The 23,253-nt window shown below is 35.9% G+C and overlaps 3 protein-coding genes across 3 annotated transcripts; all 3 read left to right on the top strand.

Annotated features, from left to right (window-relative positions):
* Positions 1-4,343: 4,343 nt before the first annotated feature.
* LOC130625711 (guanine nucleotide-binding protein-like 3 homolog) lies at positions 4,344-14,704 on the top strand. Its single transcript, XM_057440813.1, has 14 exons — positions 4,344-4,496; positions 9,271-9,320; positions 9,510-9,564; positions 9,756-9,838; positions 10,134-10,580; positions 10,838-11,070; positions 11,214-11,325; positions 11,442-11,595; positions 12,321-12,375; positions 12,444-12,540; positions 12,658-12,771; positions 12,963-13,046; positions 13,416-13,575; positions 14,498-14,704. Exons 1-14 carry the CDS (start codon positions 4,481-4,483, stop codon positions 14,578-14,580), a joined length of 1,743 nt encoding a protein of 580 aa, XP_057296796.1. The 5' UTR covers positions 4,344-4,480; the 3' UTR covers positions 14,581-14,704.
* Positions 14,705-19,936: 5,232 nt separating this feature from the next.
* LOC130625224 (uncharacterized) lies at positions 19,937-21,875 on the top strand. Its single transcript, XM_057440283.1, has 3 exons — positions 19,937-20,902; positions 21,171-21,518; positions 21,654-21,875. The coding sequence occupies exons 1-3, from the start codon at positions 19,937-19,939 to the stop codon at positions 21,873-21,875; spliced, it is 1,536 nt and encodes a 511-aa protein (XP_057296266.1).
* Positions 21,876-22,262: 387 nt separating this feature from the next.
* Positions 22,263-22,964, top strand: LOC130625223 (uncharacterized). Its single transcript, XM_057440282.1, has one exon. It carries the CDS (start codon positions 22,263-22,265, stop codon positions 22,962-22,964), a length of 702 nt encoding a protein of 233 aa, XP_057296265.1.
* The last annotated feature ends 289 nt before the right edge of the window (positions 22,965-23,253 follow it).

The raw sequence follows: 23,253 nt of genomic DNA, 5'->3' as shown, positions 1-23,253 counted from the left end.
CAACAGAGCAGTTCGAATTTCTCCGCTGATAGATCGCTACCTGGCAAAGAATGCTGATTACCCGTGTCACTTTCATTACTAAGCATTGGATGAGGTGTCAATTGCTCCCCAACTTTATTGAACCTAGCATTATTGATGATTTCTTTACTTTTTAAAGTGGTTATGTGGTTGCAGACTTCGACTACCCAACTAGCATGTATTGGTTTGATCTTGCTCAACAGTAAACCAACTTTAATGCAGATATTAACTTTAAGCTGTAAATTGTGATGAGTACCATTGTTAATGTAGACTTTCGAGGTTACAAGAAAATGAGTAACTTGATTAGAAATGTGTTTAATCAATGTGCTATGAAAACAATTGATGAAAGAGAAGATACAATGGCACAAAGTAATTTCTAGATCGAGGTATTTCAATGTATTGAAACTTGATTCAAGACATTACCGCCGTTCAACTTTAGTTTAAGGGGGCCTTGAAATTAAATGCGAAGTCGTGATAAATTCACGATCAACTGTGTTGCAGAGTAGGTTCACAATATATACACTGACCTTGTAGCAAAAAGAGTAATGAGATAGCTTTTTTTATTTTTTGGATGACATTACCTCCATTATTGAAAACTAAACGGAAACATTGTTTATCTCCATGGCAACAGTTTGCCAGAGGAAAATGCAAAACGATTTCTGAAAACATAAAAACAGAAAGACTAATATTATTGACAGCTATTTCAATTCCTCTTGAAAGTAAAGATGGGGAATATACAAGAGGCAAGAAAAAAGAGAAAAGAAGCATAAACGTTTTAGACCGTGGATGCAACGAAGAAATGAGGATGAAGCATACCATAAAATTTTCCAACAACTAATCTTGAAAGATTCTAAAGGTTTTCGAGATTACATAAGAATTGATAAATTTTAATATGATAAACATGTTGAAGGTTTAAGACCCCATTCAACAAAAGAAGATATTGTGTGAATGTATCAAACTGAGGAAATGTGTTGCTTGACGCTCAGGTATCTTGCCAGTGGCAAGTCAAGTAGATCTTTAGAGTATCAATTTAGCATAAGCAGAAAAGCAACTTTCTACATTATTGTTTAAGTCTGTCTTGCCACGTTATAATCGTTTTGAAAATATCTTAATAGACGTAGACGGTAAGCAAGTGGTTTTCCAACAGTTTAGAAGCTCTGGCTTCCATTGCCATAACTACAAAGGTACAGGCAGCCTAATCCTGGTGGGTATGGTTGGTCCGCAGTGTGAATTTCTTTTTGGAGATGCTGGCATGAACGGACGAAACACTGATGAAGAAACTTGTAGCGAAATTCCTTTAAAAACTCTTGAAGCTAATTTAATAAATATTCTAGGGCCTTTTCTCCTACTTTGAAGAGTAAAAAAGGTACCGTGTGTGTATGTACTGGCGATGATATGTTTTTTCTCACAAATTTCATGATGAAGCCCTAACGTGTGCTGTTGACGACCCGTAACCGTATTTGAAGCTATATGTATTAATGTTTTAGCAATTTGCAAGACACTCTGTCCCGAAATTAGCCTTGTCAATTCCCCCACATTCACAAAAGTAGAAATACAACCAACATTGTTTTGTTCGAGTCTTTGTTTAGAAGGATGTCAGTCAAGGATGATGGGTTAATAGGAGATGGCCCTGATGATCTTGAAATGGACCATGTAACTCACAGAAGGTCCGTAAACCTACAGAGAAATGGAGAGTGTATAAGTTACAGTGCTTGACAGATGACAAATTAAGGACTTATAAAAGAAGGCGCTGTAGAGAAGTGAACGACTTGTTAACGTTAGGAAACGTCATTGCTATAAAGGAAGCCATGAATCAGTTTAACGACCTGACCAATAGATTTAATGACGTTAACGCACAATGTATACAATTAACAGACCACGACGATAAAACCGTGGAGCATCGGTATGATGAAAAGGTCGAAAAGTTATTTATCTTTAAACATGGGGTGATCAAGGAGCTACAAATGTTAAAGCAAGCTGCAGAACATGATAACACCAGGAATAGATCATCATTATGTAAACTTCCCAAGCAACAAGGGGCTCCAAAAGGGAATATAGAGAAACTTAGTGGAAACCCACTGAATTTTCATTATTCCGTTGCAATTTTTAGGGAAGTGGTGGAATCTAGAATTGATAACATTGGCCATACTATACTAGCCAGCTATCAAAAAAGGATTAAGAGCTAGCCTCCTCTAAAATACAGCGATTTAAAAGAATAGTCTTTCATAATTTTTTCATAAAATGCGAAAGTATCTGCATGTTTACACGTTCTTGACAGTCCGGAAATGATCGGCACATTGGTGTCAAAATTACCAGGTGGACTTATTGACCGTTGAAATCGTCAAGTTGCTTCAAAGCGGATACCAGGTAAAGGTGCAACAACCTTTGGAAATTTTGTCGAATTTGTTAAAATGGAAACTGCACTGATAAATGATCCGCTGTATTCGCGTGATGTTGAGATACAGTTTATCAGCAAGGAAAATACGCAAAGGGAAAAGGCCGGAAAGGTTACAAGAGTCTTTTAACCGTTACACCACCATGTCCTCTTTGTAAGGGTAATCATGATCTAGAAGATTGCGAGATATATCACGGTTATAACGTTGACGACCATAGCAAGTTTTTGGGAAAGAACAAACTCTGTTATCAACCAATGACACCAAGTCACAGTGCTAGAACATGTAAAAACCGACGTAAGTGCAGCACATGCAAGGGTAATCACCCAACTGGTCTTCACGGATTTAGATTCGAAAGGAAAAATAAAGATAAAAAACAGAAGGAGATTGAAAAAATGACTCTCTCTTAAAGACATCACACCAAACCCATAATTATCATGCTCTGCATCTAACTTAGGTGAAGTCATCAACATGTGTGTAGTACCAGTGAAAGTCACGTGCAAATCGTCTAGTAAATGTATCGATGATCTTGCCATGTTAGACAATTGTAGTCAAGCTACCTTTGTGACAGAAGCATTAGTCAAGAAACTAAATGTCAGTGGTATCAACACCTCAATTTCAGTGAAGACAGTAAATGGTGTAAGTGTTAAAAAGTCGTAAATCATTAATGGGTTATACGTTGAGGGACTTTATGATTGTTGCAGCAGTATTAAGCTACCAAACACGTACACTAGACCAGAGCTCCTGGTAGATCCGGAAGAGATAGCCATTGTCGATAAGTTATTAAATTGAAAGTATTTGGAACCGTTGCATACTTATTTGAAATCAAATGGACATAAAGATGATCTGTTGATAGGAGCAATCTGCCACAAAGCTTTAAAGCCAATCGAAGCCATTCCCAGTCAAAACTCTGGTTCATATGCCTACAGAACCATGCTAGGATGGTGTGTCGTTAGTCCTATAAAGGGTAGTCATCATGGACAGAAAATGCTAACTAGTCATAGAATAACAGTTAATGACATTGAACGACACGACATAAGGAGAGATCACTTTGTGGTTGACAATGAATTCAAGGAACTCGATATTAAAATGATGGGGCAAAATCCTTGACATTTAATTTTACCATTACACATCGTTTAGTTCTATTGTTTCGTAGATTCGTCGTTTTATACAGTTTCTTGACGTTTCTGCGACGCATTCTTTATTTAGCTACAGACTAACACCATGCTTTAGCGTAATAATCTCAGGCACTGGTTGATATCCAACTAAACTGGTCAATTTATTTAGCTCGTTTATAATAACGTATCAGATATTGATGACTTTTGTACGCCAAAGTTAGAACATAAATATTTTATAGTCTCGCATATTTCTCTCTTTCTAAATGGCTTACTGCAATATTATTTAACCAAACCTTCTTCCCCTACATAATTTAATTACAGAATTGTTGGGTAATATTATAGGATTTATATTGTTAACAGCGTATGTGATCAAACAAAAGATCTGCTTATTGGATAACGATTATAGTTTTAAAAAATAGCTATATTTTGCAGCTTTAGAATGATATTTAACAGACCAGATTATTGCTTATACCATAGGGGCTGAATAACAGCTTGGGCGGCTGCTTGACTTACTGCTAGTGTTATCGCCGGATACACTCATGCGGTGAGTTAAGTTCTACCATTAATGATAGGGACGCCTAAGTTATCGCCTATCTCAACGCGGAACTTAACAAGTGACTAGGTCAGTTGCTTAAGAGACCGACTCTGTTACCGCGGGGGTTTCATGTAGACGTAGTGACCAACTTTGCCACGGTAGTAACGCTTACCCTACCTCCACGCTTTGTCAAATAGTGGCGGGAGGGTAAGAGGGTAAACAGGACACAGGTTTAAAGGAAGGTCTGAGAACGAAAATGGTGATTATTTTTTATCGTTGCCGTACTCTTAACGTAAACTAAAATGGCAGCTTGATCGCGTGGTGCAGGAATTGTTTTTATTAAAAAAAAAAGAATATTACCAACCAAAAGTGAATTAACGGCTACAATTTTATTGTAACAAAATATCTGTACTAGAATGGCTAAACCTATGCGTAAGTATATTTGAACTACTTAGCTATCCACACTCCAAATAATCTTTGCCTTTCTTTCTTTCACCAGTCAGCGAAATCCTCTTAATTAAGCTGTATAGCTTAATTTGGAGATCTTCGAAATAACCTGTATCATACGGCTTAATTAGGTGTACATCTAAATTAGGAGGTAGAAAAAGTTTTTCCCCAATTTCTCAAAAAATGTAAATTTTAGCAGAATCACGCTGCAGCTAGGGGCCGTCAACAAACAGTTTTCGTCTCCGTTAAGGGCAAATTGGCTGTTAGGGAGGGGTAGGGGGGGTAATGCATTGTCCGTTAAAAATATATAAATGGAGACGCATTTCACTTTCTCACCTTTTTTGTTTCTTTTAGGGAAAATGAAAAAAATCAACAAATTAGAAAATGTTTCCACAGTAAAAATCCACCATAATCTAGAATTTGTTAAAAAAAATGTATCTCGTGTTCGTATAAGTCTCCACAGAGATTGTTCCGTAAAGCGCGGAGGGCGCAAAATTCTATTTAACAGCAAATGGGCTTGCTGTTAAGCAACTGGGGGAGGGGGTCCGATTCGAGTGTCCAATTTGCAGTTAACGGAAATGAAAACTGTTTGTCGACGGCCCCTCTGCAGGGTGATGGTCTTTCTTCGCCAGTTTTACCACTATATTATAAAAGAAGAACGATCTCCGAGTTGCTACGAAAAAAACCACCCTCAAAAATATAATTGGTTAGCGTCACCTGACCGACTCACTTTAAAAGGCGAAGTGGAGTCGGGGCACAGCTGTTTTCGAAGCGGACAAAAATGTTAAGAAAAAAAATTGAATTACCCTCTCAGTTAAAACAGGATATCTCAAGAACGAATTAAAATTTTTATATTCGGTAAAAAGAATAATAATCTCAGATAAATTGTTCATATCATTAAAAGAAAAAATAATTTGGGCACCTGTCCGAAATTGGTATATTTAGGCCAAAATGTCTAAAAATGACTTAAAAATTATCATTGAGATGAATGTCTTCCACAATATCTCTGGAATAAAGTTAAGGAAACATGTTTTTATGGTCCACAGGTTAGGTTAATGATCTGGAATGAAAATTACTTGATTTTATTACTGTTCGAAATTGTCCAAAGGGTTATTTTGGGGCCAGATGTGGGACCTATGTGAAAAACAGTCTTTAGAGCCTAAATGTATGCTTAAAGTTTGTTTATTAACTGAATAAAAAACATTACTTTGGATTCTAAGGCCATTAAAGATGATGTAGATTACATATTAGTCTGTCCAAAATTGCCCAATGGGTTATTTTTGGGCCAAATGTGAGAAATTATGTGAAAAGCAGCCTTTAGAGCCTGAATGTATGCTTAAAATTCATTTATTAACTGAATAAAAAACATTACTTTGGATTCTGAGGCCATTAAAAATGATGTAGATGTAATATTTAACTGTCCGAAATTGTCCAAAATGTCAATTTAGGTCCTAAGGGTTTTCAGTCCAAGTATGTGACATCATAAATTAAATAAAACGTCATTCAGAGTTGACGGTTTCAACATTCTAGTTTATCATGCTAGTAGAAATTATCTCAAGTTGTGCATAAATAGTTTATTTATTATATACATTAAATATATACAAATCAATCATTTTGTGTTTCTTTATAAAAAAGCACCCAATCTTGTGATAAAGCCAAGATTAGCTAGCTAGCTAGCCATAAACATCTTTGATTTAAACAATTTCATCTTGAGAAAGCCCACCAAAGTCTTAACTAAATATAAAAAAGAAGTATTAAGTAACTTAGCTACAAAACACAATGCAAAATGCAAAACTGTAGGATCAAAAAATAGCTACTCTTTACAGAAAAATACAAAACAGAAGAAAAAAGAATAAAAAAGATAACGATTAGACACGTTTAAAGTTTCACAAGCTATAAAACAATTTCTTAAAATCTAGGGTGATCTTATGGCAAAAAAATAAAATTAAAACCCCTGCGAAAAGTAGTTTACTGTTTTGTCCCTTACCTCGTGCTCTGCCAAACTTTAGCTAAAATTGCTAAGACACCGTTGTCTCGCTTATTCCAACATTTTCAAAAAATCCCAGTTTCGAACTAGGATTCCTGGATCGAGCAATTAAGTCCAAAGCAAACACCAGATTGCCGTAATTTTGCTGGAAAAAACCATACCTACCAAAACAATAAACACCATCGCTGTGACTTGCTTAGAATTTTAGATAATTATTTAATTAGACAGAAAATGGATCACACTACATCAAATTGCCATGCACCACTTTGGCAACTTTCTCTCCTCTTTTTTAGCGGCTAAAGAAGACTTTAACTTAAAATTTAAGTAGTTAATAGTTTGCGAGACGAACAGTGCACAGTGCCGGTCGATAGAACCATGTTTCCAGGGTGCCCATAAAAATGTTTTTATCTGACTGACCCACCGACTAACTCACTTTTGTAATTAGAAATGACGCTAACCAAACACATTTTTTTGATGGTGGCCAACTAATGTATTGGAGATGTTTATATGCACGTAATTATTGGATTTATTCAGTTAGAAAAATGCTAAAATTCAGTTAAATGAGTGTTTTAGACGATCAAAGTTTTGTACATCTTACTAACCTGTAAAACGCCCAATTAGGCTGTATCATACACCCTAATTAAGCTGACATCTAAATTAAGCTGTACAGCTTAGTCACTTCAGGAATTACAGTCGTTTTGAAATCACATTTCTTTTGAGATCCTTATTAGCCTATTTAATATCCTAATAAGGTAATTTTCGCAGGAATTTAAATAAATGTGAATATTTCGTCGACCGTCGGTAGTTTTCGTTGAAATTTTGATGTGTTAGACGCAGCATTGGTAAGAATAAAAAAGTATTATCGACGCCAATGTGCGCATTTCTTTTGCAAAAGTTAAAAATATGATTTCGTATCCTATAATTAGACTATCAGCATGGCTTAGTTAGAAGATGATAGCTTTTTTACCTGACTGAATTGGCTGAACTATTTTTTTATTTAACCAATTATTGTTAAAGTAGGGTGACATGATCAAACAGTTTAACTTTTTCAATCTGGTTTGGCATTTAAGGACATTCCATTTCTATTCTGCAAACATAATGCGCAGGAGGGTTTCTTCTATAATTCCCCACCCATAACGAGCGTGCCGAGTGACCAGAAACGCTGCAAAAACCATGGCGCTGTCGGACGACATCAAACATTTTAAAAAAACGTAAAATTTTGCCCGAAGAAACATTTATTTCCGTTCCATTAACTTATTCTTTTAATGTCGAACAGTGGTAGTGGAAGACTGTTCTTTATATAATTTGTTCGATAAATAGCTGTAATAAAATCCCACAAGAAAATAAACTGTACTAAAAAAAAAATACGACCTTCTTCTTAACAAAATTTAAATGAGAACAATAAGATCGCCGGCGTTGCATTTTGGGCGTTTTCAGACGGGTCCAGGCTTTTTTGGGCGGTTACAGACAAAAAAGCTAAAACCCCCCCTTAAAAACACTTGCGGCCGCCCACACAAATAAGGAGTTTTCGGCGAGTCAGCACCCTTGTCACGCATACATTTAGGGGCAACTGCAAATTACAACATTTCTTTTAAAAAGCTATTAGCTGAATTAGGAGATTTTTAATAGCTTAAGGATACTGTAAGGAGACACATATTTAATATTTATATTCATTATTTCTCAAAAATTATTTTTTTTTTTTCAAAATTATTTATTGAATATAAAAGCAAGTTATATTGTCTATAGGATAACATAAATATGAATTTTAATTTTTTTCCAGGTATAGCTATAAATCCACATCGTTGTTTTTCATCAAAACGTTCGAAACTCCCCTCTGTTAATTTTTTTTGCGCCATATTTATCAATCACTCTAGCATTACCATAGCAACAATGCTTTACATTTTTTCGAAAAAACCTCTTTGTTCGTTTTTTATATAAAAATTTGTGAGAAAATGAATTTTTGCTCCCTCCTTTGTGTTTTAACCTTTCTTTTTTTGAAATAATCAAAATATACATATAATGTCACAAAGCCATTTGCAGCAGGTATAGATGAGCATGTGTGCAAAGTTTTCTTGAGTTTCTCCATCGTGGAGGGGAGTTTTGGGCATTTAAAGTCATGCATACATCGTGAAAACGAACATCTAAATTTCCTTGTAAAAGAGTTTTTCGCAACCTGACCTTTACAACAATAGCCTACTCAAAGATGTTAAGGGATTAGAGTCTAGTGAAACATTGATGACGGTTTGTGAAATTTGGTATCTTATGTGGTATCTTATGTGTTGCTAAACGTTTATGTTTCAATTAGCATGTCTGAATTAGCATGTCAAATTATTTCAAAAAGAAAATGTCAAAATTGTAAATCCGATTTCTTCATTAATCATTGCCTCACCTATTTCTTTAATGGTCGCTGCAACAAAATAACCATTATCGAATGATCAATAACAAGTGGTCTACAGTTCTCCCAGACCATTGCAAAGATGTTCTCTACAGTCCTGCAAATTTTGCGAACTTACTATATATCCCTAATTCAAACCCTGATGTTTATACCTAAAAGTAACTATAAAAAAAGTGAGGCACATCATCTATGTCTGCCAATAGACAAAGGATATAGATATATATTAGAATTATACCACCACTATGAAATCTGTGAAAATGTTTGAAAACTTTTCACATTAACAAACCTCATTCTCAATCTTTTTGGATATAAAACTAAACTAAAGTCCTTTAGTTGACGCTTTGCATTATGTTTAATTTTCTTGTTCTATATTTCAGATTCCAGCAAAAGAATGACTTGTCGAAAGAAGTATAAAATCATTAAAAAGGTAAATTTCTTTTTAATTATGATTTTCATCAAGGCAAATTTCATATAATAATATGATTAATCGAAAAAGTTATAAATGCAGTGGTTGTTTTCCTCTATAGGACGTGTCAAACTCAACAACTTTAATGTCTGTGTCAGAGTGACATCTTCATTTACTTATTTTTGTTATTGTATTTTACTTTACACACAGGTCAAGGAACATAACAGAAAGCTTAGAAAGCAGGAAAAAGCTAATGCAAATAGAAGTAAGTTTTCAAATAGATAAATAAATAAATAACGTAGTCTGCGCAGGGTTTGGAGCATGATGTGTGCTTAACTTTCAGATTTGCATAGTTTTTATGGTGATAGAGATCTTGTGTAAGGAAAAATTGAAGTGCAAATATGGATTTTTTTTATTTTAGTGAAAATAAGTTTAGCGTGTCTTTTGTATCTATAGGGGCACCAAAAGATCCTGGCATTCCAAATCTGTATCCTTTTAAAGAACAAATGTTGAAGCAAATTGAGGAGAAGAAACGAAAGGTTGGCCTTAAATAATGATGTTTATTTTTTTGTCTCCTTGAAATGTTGATAAATCTGAAAACCGAAAAATTATTGCAGATTTTATGAATTGTTTGAAAAGGCACTTTATTACAGCATGAGTACCAGGTTGAAGATTCTTGTTTTACAATGTCTTACCTTTTATGATCTCAACACAACATCAATGTTTTGAAAAAGTTTGAAAATAACTTTTTACTTTGAAATGATGAAAAAAAATATAACTAAATTATCAGAAATGACATATCTTTTGTAAGTTTGTTTTGCATTTATTGCTAAGGAAGAAGAGATGAAGAAGAAAAGGAAAGAATCCAAAAAGAAAGATGTATCACGAAAGCGAAAGTTGGAAGATCTGCAAAAGGATGCAGAAAAACGAGCCAAATTATTTGCCAAAAAACAAGCCAATAACTCTGCTGATCAATTTGGGGACCCTAAGTCTGGTCCAATTGAATCATCCCGTAAATCTTTTTATAAAGAGTTCAAAAAAGTGGTTGAGCTTTCTGATGTTGTCATTCAAGTTTTAGATGCAAGAGATCCGATAGGCTGCAGGTGTCCTCAACTAGAGGAATTAGTTATGACCTCTGGTAAAAACAAGAAGATTGTGCTTTTATTAAATAAAATAGACTTGATTCCCAAAGATATTGTTGAAAAATGGCTAAAGTACTTGCGAAGTGAATTCCCAACCGTTGCGTTTAAAGCTTCCACCCAGACACAACGGCAAAAATTGGTAAATAACGAAAACATTTTGATTCTTGTTTTCTTTTTGTGCACTAGAGCACTGTGTTGTTGCTGTTGTTAAATTTAACTTACTTTTGCGTGTAACTTTTTTAAAGCATGGAGCCTTATTCAAAAAAATAAAGCATCTTTTACATCATCATTTGTATTAATTAGATGCAATTCATCTTTTGTTTTTCTGGTTTGTCCAATCAACATTGACCACACTATGTATCATACATTTTATCTTATTATTTTTTATGTTTTTAGGCACAATCAAAAGTTCCAACCAGCATGGCATCTAGTGACTTATTGCAAAGTAGCAGTTGTATAGGAGCTGGCACTCTTCTTAAATTGCTCGGTAACTACTGTCGCAGTGCCAACATCAAAACAACCATCACAGTCGGTATTGTTGGTTTCCCTAATGTCGGCAAAAGCAGTGTCATTAACAGCTTGAAGCGATCAAAAGCGTGCAGTGTCGGATCTACACCAGGTGTCACGAAGTAGGTGGATTTGAAATTGTTGATTAGAATTGCTGTGTATAATACGATCCATTTTAAATGTTTTATCAATGTGGTTTTCGACGTGTGTACATAAATGAAGGCACTTAAATGATATGTAATAAGTTGGAACAATATTTTTTTAGAAACATGCAGGAAGTCCAGTTAGATCACCACGTTAGATTGTTGGATTGTCCTGGTATTGTTATGGCAACAGGATCATCAGATACACAAACGATTCTTCGAAACGCTGTCAAGGTAATTTACCAGCAACTGCGCTTTTGTCTTTTCCCCTCTCTTTTTAATTTCTTTGTCTTTTCTTCTTTAATTTCCTTTTCCTTATGTTGACGTTATTTGTTTTGTATATTTTCTAGGTTGAAACTCTGGAAGATCCGATTCAACCAGTGGAGGCTATTTTGAGTCGTTGCAACAAAGAGCAAGTGATGCGAAAATACTGCGTGGGGGATTACAGTGATGCGGTGGAATTCTTGACGTTGTTTGCGAAACGATTGGGAAAGTTGAAGAAAGGTGAGGAAAAAATCGCAGTATACATGTGCTTTGTTTATACTACATTTTTTTAGAATTTTGAACCATGTTGTATTGTAATTAAGATCTAAGACATATACATATTATTTGTTGAACCTATATATTATTCAGAATTCCTAAACGTAGGTATCTATTAGTCAAGGCAAATTGATCTTCTGGTTAGTGCCATTCCTATTTCAGCGCTTCCTTTTCTTTCCTCGTGTTTTTCGACCTCAGAACAAAGACGTTAGCCTTATGTCTCTCTTAACAGAGAGACGCAAATTTTTATAGCATAATCCGTGAAGCCTTGTCCGACAAATAAAATGGCTAAATTAGCTGGAACGACGGAAAAGTGAAATATAGAAGATTTCTTGGCCTACACCCCTGCCCCTGCTCGAACTTTAGCAAACGACTGGCTGCATAGCAATGGTCAAGTGATGCTGTTTGATTATTTCAAAAATGCTAAAAAATCGGACCATTTCCCAATTATTATTTACAGGGTTGTCAGTGTTTTGAGCTATAAAAATCCTCGCGCATTTGCAAATTTTTTGTCAATTAATTAATGACGCATTAACGCAACACACATAAACTTTCCTTCGCCTAAGAACTAGCACACCATAGTTCAGGAAAAAATCTCCAATCTACGGCATCCATCTTTTTTTGAATCTTACGCCTTATGTCTAATCACCGTAAACATTGCAACTTTGGAGTATATTTTTGTATCGCAGGTGGAGTGCCAGATCAGCTTGCTGCAGCTAAAGCTCTCCTGCAGGATTGGAACAAGTATGTTTTGATTTATTTATTTATTTGTTTGTCCATAAACATTACTGACTTGTCTTTTGCTTTTGTAGTGGAAAAATTACATTTTACACTCATCCACCGGAGCGTTCTCTGGGAGATGGCGCTGAAACCACTGTGGTGCAATATTGGGGCGCTGGATTTGATATAGTAAGTCTATCTGTGTGAAATACATTTTAACCTCTCTCTCTAATAGTGTATTTAGTTTCTAACCTGTCAAAAACAAAAGTTTTTGCGTTTCGTCAACATAATTATTTTTCTTTTTAGAAAGCATTGGAGAAAGAAGAAAAAAATGATTTGAGTGGGCTTTTAAGTGCGATGGGTACTGCACTTGTTCTTGACCCTGGTAAACCCGTTGCCATGGAGGCTGAAGATATCGAGGCTTGTTTTTATTTTGCTGTTTTGCGAATTTTTAAATTTGCGCTTCGTTCTCGCCTGAGTGCAATTAGCCATATAAATACGATTATGCGTTAAAAGCTCTACGTTCTAGACTTTGTTTTGGTAGTGTCAGGACTTTGGGCGATAATAAAACTTTTAAATTGTGAAGGTGTTTAATTGTTCTTTCTGTATAGTCCGGAGATGACGCTGAGGTTAGCGATAACGACGATGATGAAGAAGAAGAAATGGTGAACAGTGATGAGGAGGTCACAATACAGGTAAACGATCAAAACCGACCTATGTTAATTTATTATATACAAAATAATGTTTGCCGAGTCAGATACAAATCATTTTGATTGGTTGCACGCAGGAATTTTTTCTTTTGATTGGTTTTATGCACAAATGCCTGATTTTGATGAGTTGCATGCAGAAAAAATTTATTTGCATTGTTTTTAAAGTGAACCCCGAGTGTATTATGTGGTTTTGACTTCACGCGACGCTTGCATTATCACGACATTTTCATACATGAATATTTAGAACACCGTGGTTTCTATGAAGCCGTCGTAAATGTAAATAACGTAAACCCAGGGTGTAATGTGGTTTGATTTCACGTTGAGCGCTTGACATTTTTATGTACGAATATTTAGAACACAGTAATTTCTATGAGGACGAGAAGTAAAACAAACGAAAAGGTTAAAGAGAAAGAGGAGAAGAAGAAGGTGACATTCGATGACGAAGTCAACGTACAAATCAACAAAAAGAAAAAAAAGGCTTTTAAAAGTAAACAAAAAGAAGATAGGAAAAGAAGTAAGTACGAAGTTGGTTTTTTTCTAGCTTTTGGTAAAAAAAATACAGACAGTGTTTATCAAAGGAATCTTAATATATCCGTTTGTTGTTGTGTTGTTAAATCGTCCCAAATAAATTAATCTGATGTGAGGGCTTATTTTTTAAATCGCGATAGCGCGATGGTTTGTTTTCGGCTCAGGTGCATCGTCAATTTGACGTATTTTAACGTGGTTTAAAACAATTACTTTTATACGCACTATATTCACAAAGTGCGGAAAAATGTGCAATTTATGAAATATATGAGTTTGTTTTACGCAGAAACATTGTTTCTCCTTCGTGATTGTTAACGTGCACAGCATTTTCTTGTTTATACTTTTAAACTGGTTGTCAGTACTTCCAAACAAAATGTGTACTTGAAAAATAGCCAACCTACCTTACCACCATTTTTTGTTATTATGAAAATATTGTTGTGAATTAATTATGCGTGCAACAAAAACAAATATGGCTGCCCAACGAAAGAGGGAATTAAATTCTGTTATCATATGAATTACATAATTATGCAGATATATGATAAAACGTGACATAAATTATCATAGCAATTGACAAAAATGGTAGAATAGCAGCACAGATGGCAATTCTATTAAACCTGACAAGGGGAAGTACTGTTTTATTGTGACAGTGAAAGCTGTTCTAATTTCCACTCGTGCTAAAAAGGCTTGTTGTGAGTGCAATCGTTTTAAAAATTAAAAAACAAGTTTTTCATGTCTTAATTATTTTTAATAACAATAGACGTTCAAATTAGCATATCAATTTTAGATGCGCGAAAATAGTTTTAGGTGCGCGAAGATAAATTGCGCAAAAAGTAAGAGGAACACGAAAATTACGGAAATTGGGGTAAGCTGTCTGACTCTTGTATTGTATGGTATTATTTTTTCTATTTTAGTGAACAAGTTGTTGAGTGAGGAAGACAATAAAATGGAAGATCATGATGATGATGCGTACGATTTTAACGAAGTTTTGAAATAGTGACTCTACAGTTACATTTTATTTTTATTCATTATCCTCTCTCCATAAATGCGGCTATATAAACTGTCTAAAATATATATTTTTAAAGCTTGAGTTTATAAGTACGAATAGAATGTTATGTGTTGACGCGTCTAATTACTGGCTGCTATTTTCACTCTGTGTCAGGAATTTTTTTAAATTTTGTCAAAAAATTTTGATAATACAGCAACGCGTATTTTTTGCAGTTTTCTAGTTGACGTGGCGGACATCAAAATTACAAAAAGTTTCTCCTAGAGGCTTGGATCGGTGCGTTGATCGACCGCCTAAGGGCGGTCAGTTGTTAATCGCTTAGGGCGCGATAATTTCCTCGATATTATTCGGGGTTTTTTTTGTATGGAGTTGAATTTTGGGTTGCAGTTTCGGTGTCATTTTATCTATCGTTTTCGCGAGGCGAAACAACGGTAATCTTAGCATGAGGAAGATCATTTTCACTAACTCGAACATGCATGTTTAAAATAACTATCTCCATCGGAATGTACCGACGAGTTCTCACGTTGGTGGATAGTTTGTATCGGCGGAAGTAACACAGATGCACGCGCGTAGATTGCTATTGATTTGACATATCAACTTAGGGTTTTTAAACAAAGAAAAAGTTGTGTGGGTCCCACCGATGTTTCACCACACAATCTTGGACAAAATTATTGACACCAAGGCAGTTTTTCCTCATTTTTCAAATATGAACAAAAGTGTCAATAATGCAGCAGGCAGGCTGCAAATTTGTTGCTTCTTCATACATGCAGGCCAGAAAGACGGCGTTGGAATGTTCCTAGTCACAATTTCTAGCACGCCGGCGCACTGAAATAATACACTATACCAACATCAACAATTTCTTCTCTTGTCTCTCTGTAAAAGTCAGTAGTTTAAGTGTTCTGCGATTCCAATACTTATCATGTCGATATACCACAAAGAGAGGGCTAGCAACTCCATTCAAACGCGTTGTTAAAAGGTGAAACGTCAGTTAAAAGCAAATAATTTTTTTGAAGAAACAGGCAGGAATTTGTATTTCTGCCTCTTTTCGCAGCACTAACCTGAATAGCTACGAAAAACTGACCTTGAAAATTATTTGGGCTATCGAGACAAAAGAAAAAAGCCAAAAATTTGTCCCTACACAAAGCACTTAGCTAGTGGGCAGACCTGCGTGGTATAAAACTTCGCAGTGGTGCCGAAAGGGGTAAGGGGGTCCTTTTTGTCCCCAGAATTTCCTTATGTTGGGTTTTAAGTCATAAAATTCGCTACGGGTAATTTCCCGTCACATAACTATCATGCCTTAATTGAATACTTTCATGGGATCAATTTTCGCGGGGATTAAATTTCGCGGTTGTGCTTTTCCGCGAAATTTTAGCATTTCACGGGGACTTATTTTTGCGGATAAGGTAGGTTTTAATTTTTGGCGGGAACTTAATTTCGTGGATGAGGTCATAATAGCAATTTTTGAAAAAATAAGTTATCAAGAGGATTCCGGGCCGAATGGCACTGTCTCATCGACCCTCGTTACACCTGTCATTTATACATCGACCGAGACAAAATGTAGTTTTGCATTTTAGTTCAAAGCTCTTTCAACACAACTATAACATCAGGTAGAACATATCAACTATGGGTAGAATAAACACAACTAGATAAAAAACAAAACAATTGAATTCAAATAAGCTGATTCTTCATGCGTTAAATTCACTACTACTATTTCACTTCGTGGGGGACGTGAGGCTAGAAAGAGAACTCAAGTTCGGTTTATCTTTTGCATTAAAGCTGGGAGAAAAGGATCAATATCCTTAAAAGGGTCAACTGATTCTAAACCTTTTTTTCTCTTAACATCTTCAGTACTCGGTTGAGAAATTAGGCCTACAAAAAGGAAAGCCTCGGGGACTTTGAAAATAAAGAAAAACTAAAATTTAAAATTTTCCCGATGATGGCCTGATTCAAAAATTTTCGAATGGACATATTTTTGCGGATAGTACCCAAATCCGCGAAATGCGCGAAATTTAATCCCCGCGAAAATTTATCCCAATAAAAGTACTGTCAGAAATTATCTTCGATGACTTCCGCATTTTTCGTTTCTTATATCTTTAGTAAAATTTAATATTATTTTAATATTTTAACTTAATGAAGTGCCAATTAGACAAAAAAATCCAAAATATCACTTGCATTTTAAGGATTTGTGCATTTTTAATTGGAAACATTCTTTTCTAACTGTTGGGCCAAGATATAATTTTTCAATGGCGTAATTACTTGTAACCTCAGGAAAATGTCCTGGGGCGTAAATGGGTGTTTGAAGCAAGAGGCGTAAGTGTTTATTATTATTAACGTAAATTTATAATATGGTTTTTAGAGGAATGTAAAAATCATTAATTCGCCTCAAAAGCAACAACAAAAAATAGATTTCCTTTTAAGAAGTATAGTATTTTAAGAAGTATGGTATTTTAAGAAGTATAACACAAAGTTTTATGAACCTTACGTTTTGAATTCTGCTTTTTTTAAAGAAAAAGTATAATTTTTTTATAAATAAATAGTAGTTTTTGATACCACATTGGAGGAGCGTTAGTATATAAAAAAATTACATGGCGTCATATAGTGTAATATGACGTCATGTTTTAATTCCGTAAAAAGCTTAGAGCATGAAACATCAAACTTGGGATAAGAAAATTGTTGGCTAAATAAGTTATTGATAGAAGCAAGAGAAGGCTAATTAAGGCGGTTCCCTTAGAAAGAAACTATATCGCAGAGGATTGTCTTTTCTGAAGATACTCCATGAGGATATCATAGCATGTGACGGTACGACAAAATTAAGTCAAAAATTTCATTGATTGGTTGCCATAACCCGTTGCTAGGAGAATTATATGCAAAATATGACATTTTGCTGCTCGACGCCTAGCCAAGTAACTGAATAACATGCGTTATTTTAAGCGCCTTTTTGGCCGCTTTTGTTCCTTAAGGGTCACGTGTATGGATTGAGCGAAACGCATTTTTGCAAGGCTGACTTGTCTTCCAGGGAACTGATGCGGTATTTTTTGGACGACATAAAGGCTAAAACAACATTCTTGACTTGTGGATTGACATAAGGTGTACGCCAGCATTATTTTGATCTGAAAAGCACGAAATCCATAAGACCTTAAGACCATGTTCACATTATACCGGATAGATTTTCATGCTGTTATGAAACAAGGATCGTTGCATGTCGACGTCGTCCACGTGTGTTCACATTACATCTTTTTTGACTGAATAATTTGTTGCAGCATAATTTCAATTTAGAAAATCTATCTTAATAACATCAACGGGGAAGTGTAATTCCTGTATTTTTGAGGGGCAAAAAAGCTGTCTAAAAATGCGAAAATGGGCGTTGCTATGCACTTATATTTGCGGTTGGTTGGAAAAAGTGGCAGAATGCGCAATAAAAACCTAAATTTGTCATAAGCACTACTTGCCACGGCATTCTAAGATGAATTTGCTTTCAGAAAACAGATATTTGACAATTGTTGAAATTTAGAATTTTTTTCTAGGGGAACCACCTTGTACTGGTATTGCTGACAGAATATTTGAAGAAAAATGATTTATTTTTAGACAACCTCTATGATTAGCCATGACAACAGACTTGCCGTCATACAAAGTTTTTTTTGAAATTACTAGTCGGTTGCCCGTGGAAATTCCACGGGTTCGCCCGTCTTTTTTATACCGCATCGCGTGCGTCTCGCTAGTTGCAGTACGGTTATGCGTGACGGACGGACGTATCCGGGTATTATAATATAGAGTGAACTGACAGTTAAAATCTTAAAATAATCCTGATCTTGATTTGATTTTTTATTACTTGTACAAGCCGTAATTTGTTATTATAACTTTTCTCTTGAACAGATTGAAGCGATGATGATAAAGTCCGTGGAAAAATCCCCTTAGGCAAAAAAACAAAGATGCGCCATTTGAATTTTGATGACATCAGCAGTGACTAATTCGCAAAGTTTAAAATGTTGATCAAGAAAATGTGTATGCTCATGTACTTTTTGACAAACGTTTAAAAAGATGTTGAAGTGTTAAAAATATTTTCATGACGTCATCAATTTGTCTGTTTCGGATCGGATGGGTTTACCCAGCTTTAGGAGATTATTCCCATTTAGGTCCCAAATGGTCTCTAGTTACCCACGTAGGAGATTATTTCCACACCTGTATCCAAGTCATTTGGCCTCAAACTTAAAGGTGCACCGCAAAGGCTTCACCAACTTTAATAATATCATTGACGTCTTTCCAATAACGCAATGTATAAGTAACCGATAAACAAACTAGACAAATTAGAAATTTGCGCATCCTCCAAAAGGAAAACATATCTCATTTGGTTTGATTCGGTATTTTAAGTCACGGACAAACTTTTTTGTATCAATGTAAGAGATGAAAATTGAATTTAATTTCGTATGTATAGCCAAGGCCGGTCACGTGGTTTTTCAAGTGTTTAAAGGGCGTACAAGGCATGGAAGCGCTCACATGTCAATTAGTTCTTGAACCGTACACGTTAAAACTGTTTAATTCACTCAAAATGACTGAGCAAAAAGAAGCGTCAATGGACACAAATAACGCTGAATCCGACATACTACAACATCTAACAAACTACTTTGACCGTAAATTCCAAGAACAGAACGAAAATCTAGAACAGAGGCTTACCACTGGATCGAAAAACTTGGAAAAACGTCTTCTGGAGCAGCACAAGATCAGTAAAACCGAATTTAAATTCAGAGGTAATAAAATACAACATCAATTCAATAGCGATTTAATTCAAAGTCTAGAAATAATAAAACAACTAGGAAAAGATGGTTCGATTACAAGATCTTACAAAAAGATTGATAATGTCATAGATGATCTCCACAAGCGAAACAAATGTATCCGTTTCGCAGATAAATCTCCGGCTGGATGGGCTGCTGTCGACGAATACTTATCCGACGATCTTGCCAGCGATTCAGAGGATGACAAAAAGATGAAGGCTGCGGAAAATCGGGCTCTGAACAAGAAAAAGGCGACCAAGAGAAAGTCAACCTTCGAGCATGTTCCACGTCGGCCCCCATACCAGTCTTCCTCATTCACATACCCTTCGCAGCATCAAAATTTTATCCCCTTCGGCTCACAATCTGCACCTCCGGGGAGGCCTATCTTCGGGCTATCTCAACAGCAATCAAGATTCGCGAATCAATACCAGCGAAGTTACCAACCGCCACAACAGCGATCTCTGTGTTTCGGATGCGGAAAGCAAGGACATTGGCGAAAGGACTGCCCTGACCTCAAGCAACCCTAAAGAAAAGGAAGTTAAGTGTGATACTGTTTCTACTGTATATAATTTTTCTGAATGTCTTATTTGCGCCAAGCTAATCCTCCACATACCGTGAAGGGCAATCTCAGGCGGCGTCTACCTTACTGGGAGAACATAGGCACTAATAAAACTATTTTAGAACTTATAAAATACGGATACAAAATTCCCTTTTTCACCACCCCTAAAAAGGCTTCTTTCAAAAACAACTGTTCGGCTTTTGACAATGAAGATTTAGTAAATAAGGAATTACACGAGTTACTTAAAACCGGAAGAATAAAAGAGATGGCTACTGAGCCACACGTGGTTAATCCACTGAGCGTTAGTTCGTCCAAAAATAAGAAGAGACTTATTCTTGACCTGAGACATGTAAACAAACACGTGTACAAACAAAAAACCACATTCGATGATTGGAAGATTTTCGGAGAATTTGTTGAGGGAAATGGTTTCATGTTTAAATTTGACATAAAACAAGGCTATCATCACATAGAAATTGCTCCAGAGCATCAAAAATATTTAGGATTTTCTTGGGTAAAAAATGGCGAAAAAAGGTATTTTGTTTTTACAGTCCTACCGTTTGGTGTCTCTTCTGCCCCCTTTATTTTCACAAAAACAATGCGAGTCCTCGTAAAACACTGGCGAGAACATGCTATGAAATTTTCATGTTTTATTGATGACGGCGCTGGCACAAGCAAAACCTATGAAGCGACTCTGAGGGCGTCAAACTTCGTCCGAGACTCGCTTAAGAAATCTGGGTTTGTCGCAAACAACGACAAATCTCTGTGGAGTCCCACTCAAAACATGACATGGCTCGGCATTAATCTAGATCTGAAGAAAAAACTTTTTTCTATACTTTCCCAGCGATTAATTTCTACTCTTTCGAGTTTACAATTCATTCTTGATTCCCTACCGTACACGTCAGCACGAAAATTAGGAAAATTTTGCGGAAAAATCATATCCATGAAATTTGTTATAGGCAATTTGGCCCAACTAAAAATTAGACGAGTTTATTAACTTATTGAAATTGCGAATATCATGGGAATCCCGAATGAACTTGTCATACGCTTCAGAAGCTGTGAAAGAACTGTTCCTTTGGAAGAACAATCTGCTAAAACACACTGAGAGACCAATGACACGGGGAAATACTCCCTGGTTAATCGTTTGTTCTGATGCGAGCGATACAGGGCTGGGTGCACACACGTGGCACAAGAATAGAATGCATATTTCTATTAAGAATTTCACACTAACGGAAAGCCTAATGCACTCCACGTAGAGAGAGCTATACGCTATACAATATTCGCTACAATCATTAAAATCAGTTTTATGCAACAAAGCAGTACTTTGGAAGACAGATAATTACGCGAGCCATTGTATAATAAAAAGAGGCAGCTCAAAGGAAAACTTACAGATATTGGCAGAAAATATTTTTGATATTTGTAAGAAACAAAAAATAGATTTAAATGTCGAATGGGTCCCAAGAAACCAAATTCAATACGCTGATAAATTAGGTCGTTATACGGACACGGACAATTGGGAAATCACAAAAAGCTTTTTCGAATACCTAAACAGGCTCTGGGGTCCATTCACCGTAGATAGGTTTGCTAATGACGAAAACAAAAAGGTGGGCAGGTTCAACTCAAAATATTATTGTCCGGAAACTGAATGCGTAAACGCCTTTAATACTTCGTGGGAAAACGAAAATAATTTACTCGTGCCCCCGTTTCGAACTATATGAAAGGTTTTAAAACACATGCAGACCTGTAAAGCTTTGGGCACACTGGTGGCCCCATACTGGCCTTCGGCAGCGTTTTGGCCATTTTTAACTGATTCAACAGGGGACTTCAAAAAATTTATTAAAAACTTCAGGATCTTTGACAATCCCAATTTATGCGTTACTCAAGGAGAGTGCAACAAATCCGCCATAGGTTCAAAGCATTTTAAAAGCAAAATAATAGCTTTCAAACTGCAATTTACATAAACCGAATCCACAGGGCAGCGACGGTGTCGTCACTGGACTAAGACATGCAGTCACTGGACAAACAAAAACTCTTAAAATCAATAGGCAATGTTTTTTATATTTTAGAACTCTTTGCAAGTCATTTTACGCAACATTTGGAAAAGGAAACTTTGAGGCATTTAGCAGAAGATCTACCAGAATATATCTTAAATTCCAGGGCGAAAAACGTACTATTCTTTCAATTCATGGAATATATGGTGTCAAATATATTCTGTATCAAAATTACCAGCTCTAAACAGTTGCGTTGTACATACTTAACCTAACCCAAATGAACAATTCTTATCCTGAAAGCGAAATCGCATTCTACGCTATCCAGTATTTTCACAATTTGACAGGCTACAATAACCCATGCGACCACACTTTACCAAAAAAAATATGCTCGAAGCCGCTAAACGCCTACTACAACATCAAACTCGCAAGAGAGACATAATTACGGTTGAACAATTGCACGCATTACATAAACAACTTGTTAAAAGCGAAGCTGTTAACCTTTACACACTTAGAACTTTTAATATCTTTCTCTTGGGATTCTGTGGCTTTCTTAGGTTTTCGGAAATTAGTAATCTGAAAAGATGTGACGTCAATTACAAAAATAGCTTTATGAAACTGTTCATAGCGAAAAGCAAAACAGATATCTACAGAGAAGGACACTGGGTTTACATCAGCGCTTGCGGAAATGGGATCTGCCCAGTATATAATTTAACTGAGTATATGAAGTATGTACCTACTGAGCCTGATTCCTATCTGTTTAGAGTGGTTACAGTTACATCAAACAACAAATTCGGAAGTTTTAAAAAGATGAATCGCCCAATCAGCTACACAACAACAAGAGAAAATGCACTCGATGCACTGGCATCAATCGGATTGGATAGGACAAGATTCGGACTCCGCAGCCTACGTGCTGGAGGAGCAACAGCAGTGGCAAATGCAGACATCCCAGACCGTCTTTTTAAACGACATGGTAGATGGCGTTCGGAGACAGCCAAAGATGGTTATGTGGAGGACGACGCAGAGCATTTACTATATGTTACAAGGAATCTAGGCCTTTGAAACACCTACTAACCCTAACTTTTTCGTACATAACTACTACTACTAGTCGACGTTCTTTGAGTCTTCCCTGTCGCAAAAATAAGAAAATAAATAAGGTTATTTTCGGTTGAGCACAGCGAATTAGAAAATAATTGAATTTAATTTCGTATGTATGGCCAAGGCCGGTCACGTGGTTTTTTAAGTGTTTAAAGGGCGTACAAGGCATGGAAGCGCTCACATTTAGTTCTTGAACCCTACACGTTAAAACTGTTTGATTACCTATAAGATAAGCAGTTTTATTTTGAATAGT

Source organism: Hydractinia symbiolongicarpus, chromosome 14 (assembly GCF_029227915.1).
Source record: "Hydractinia symbiolongicarpus strain clone_291-10 chromosome 14, HSymV2.1, whole genome shotgun sequence".
Lineage (NCBI taxonomy): Eukaryota > Metazoa > Cnidaria > Hydrozoa > Anthoathecata > Hydractiniidae > Hydractinia > Hydractinia symbiolongicarpus.
This window is presented reverse-complemented; position numbering and strand designations above follow the sequence as displayed.

What these genes read in the sequence shown, in the direction of transcription:
- LOC130625224 (XM_057440283.1), top strand. Translation starts at nt 19,937, where the DNA reads ATGTCTTATTTGCGCCAAGCTAATCCTCCACATACCGTGAAGGGCAAT. An exon ending in CCCAACTAAAAATTAGACGA is followed by an intron (nt 20,903 to 21,170) that starts GTTTATTAACTT and finishes CACTCCACGTAG; the next exon opens with AGAGAGCTATACGCTATACA. An exon ending in CTAATGACGAAAACAAAAAG is followed by an intron (nt 21,519 to 21,653) that starts GTGGGCAGGTTC and finishes AAACACATGCAG; the next exon opens with ACCTGTAAAGCTTTGGGCAC.
- LOC130625223 (XM_057440282.1), top strand. Translation starts at nt 22,263, where the DNA reads ATGCGACCACACTTTACCAAAAAAAATATGCTCGAAGCCGCTAAACGC.
- LOC130625711 (XM_057440813.1), top strand. An exon ending in AGTATAAAATCATTAAAAAG is followed by an intron (nt 9,321 to 9,509) that starts GTAAATTTCTTT and finishes CTTTACACACAG; the next exon opens with GTCAAGGAACATAACAGAAA. An exon ending in AAAAGAAGATAGGAAAAGAA is followed by an intron (nt 13,576 to 14,497) that starts GTAAGTACGAAG and finishes TTTCTATTTTAG; the next exon opens with TGAACAAGTTGTTGAGTGAG.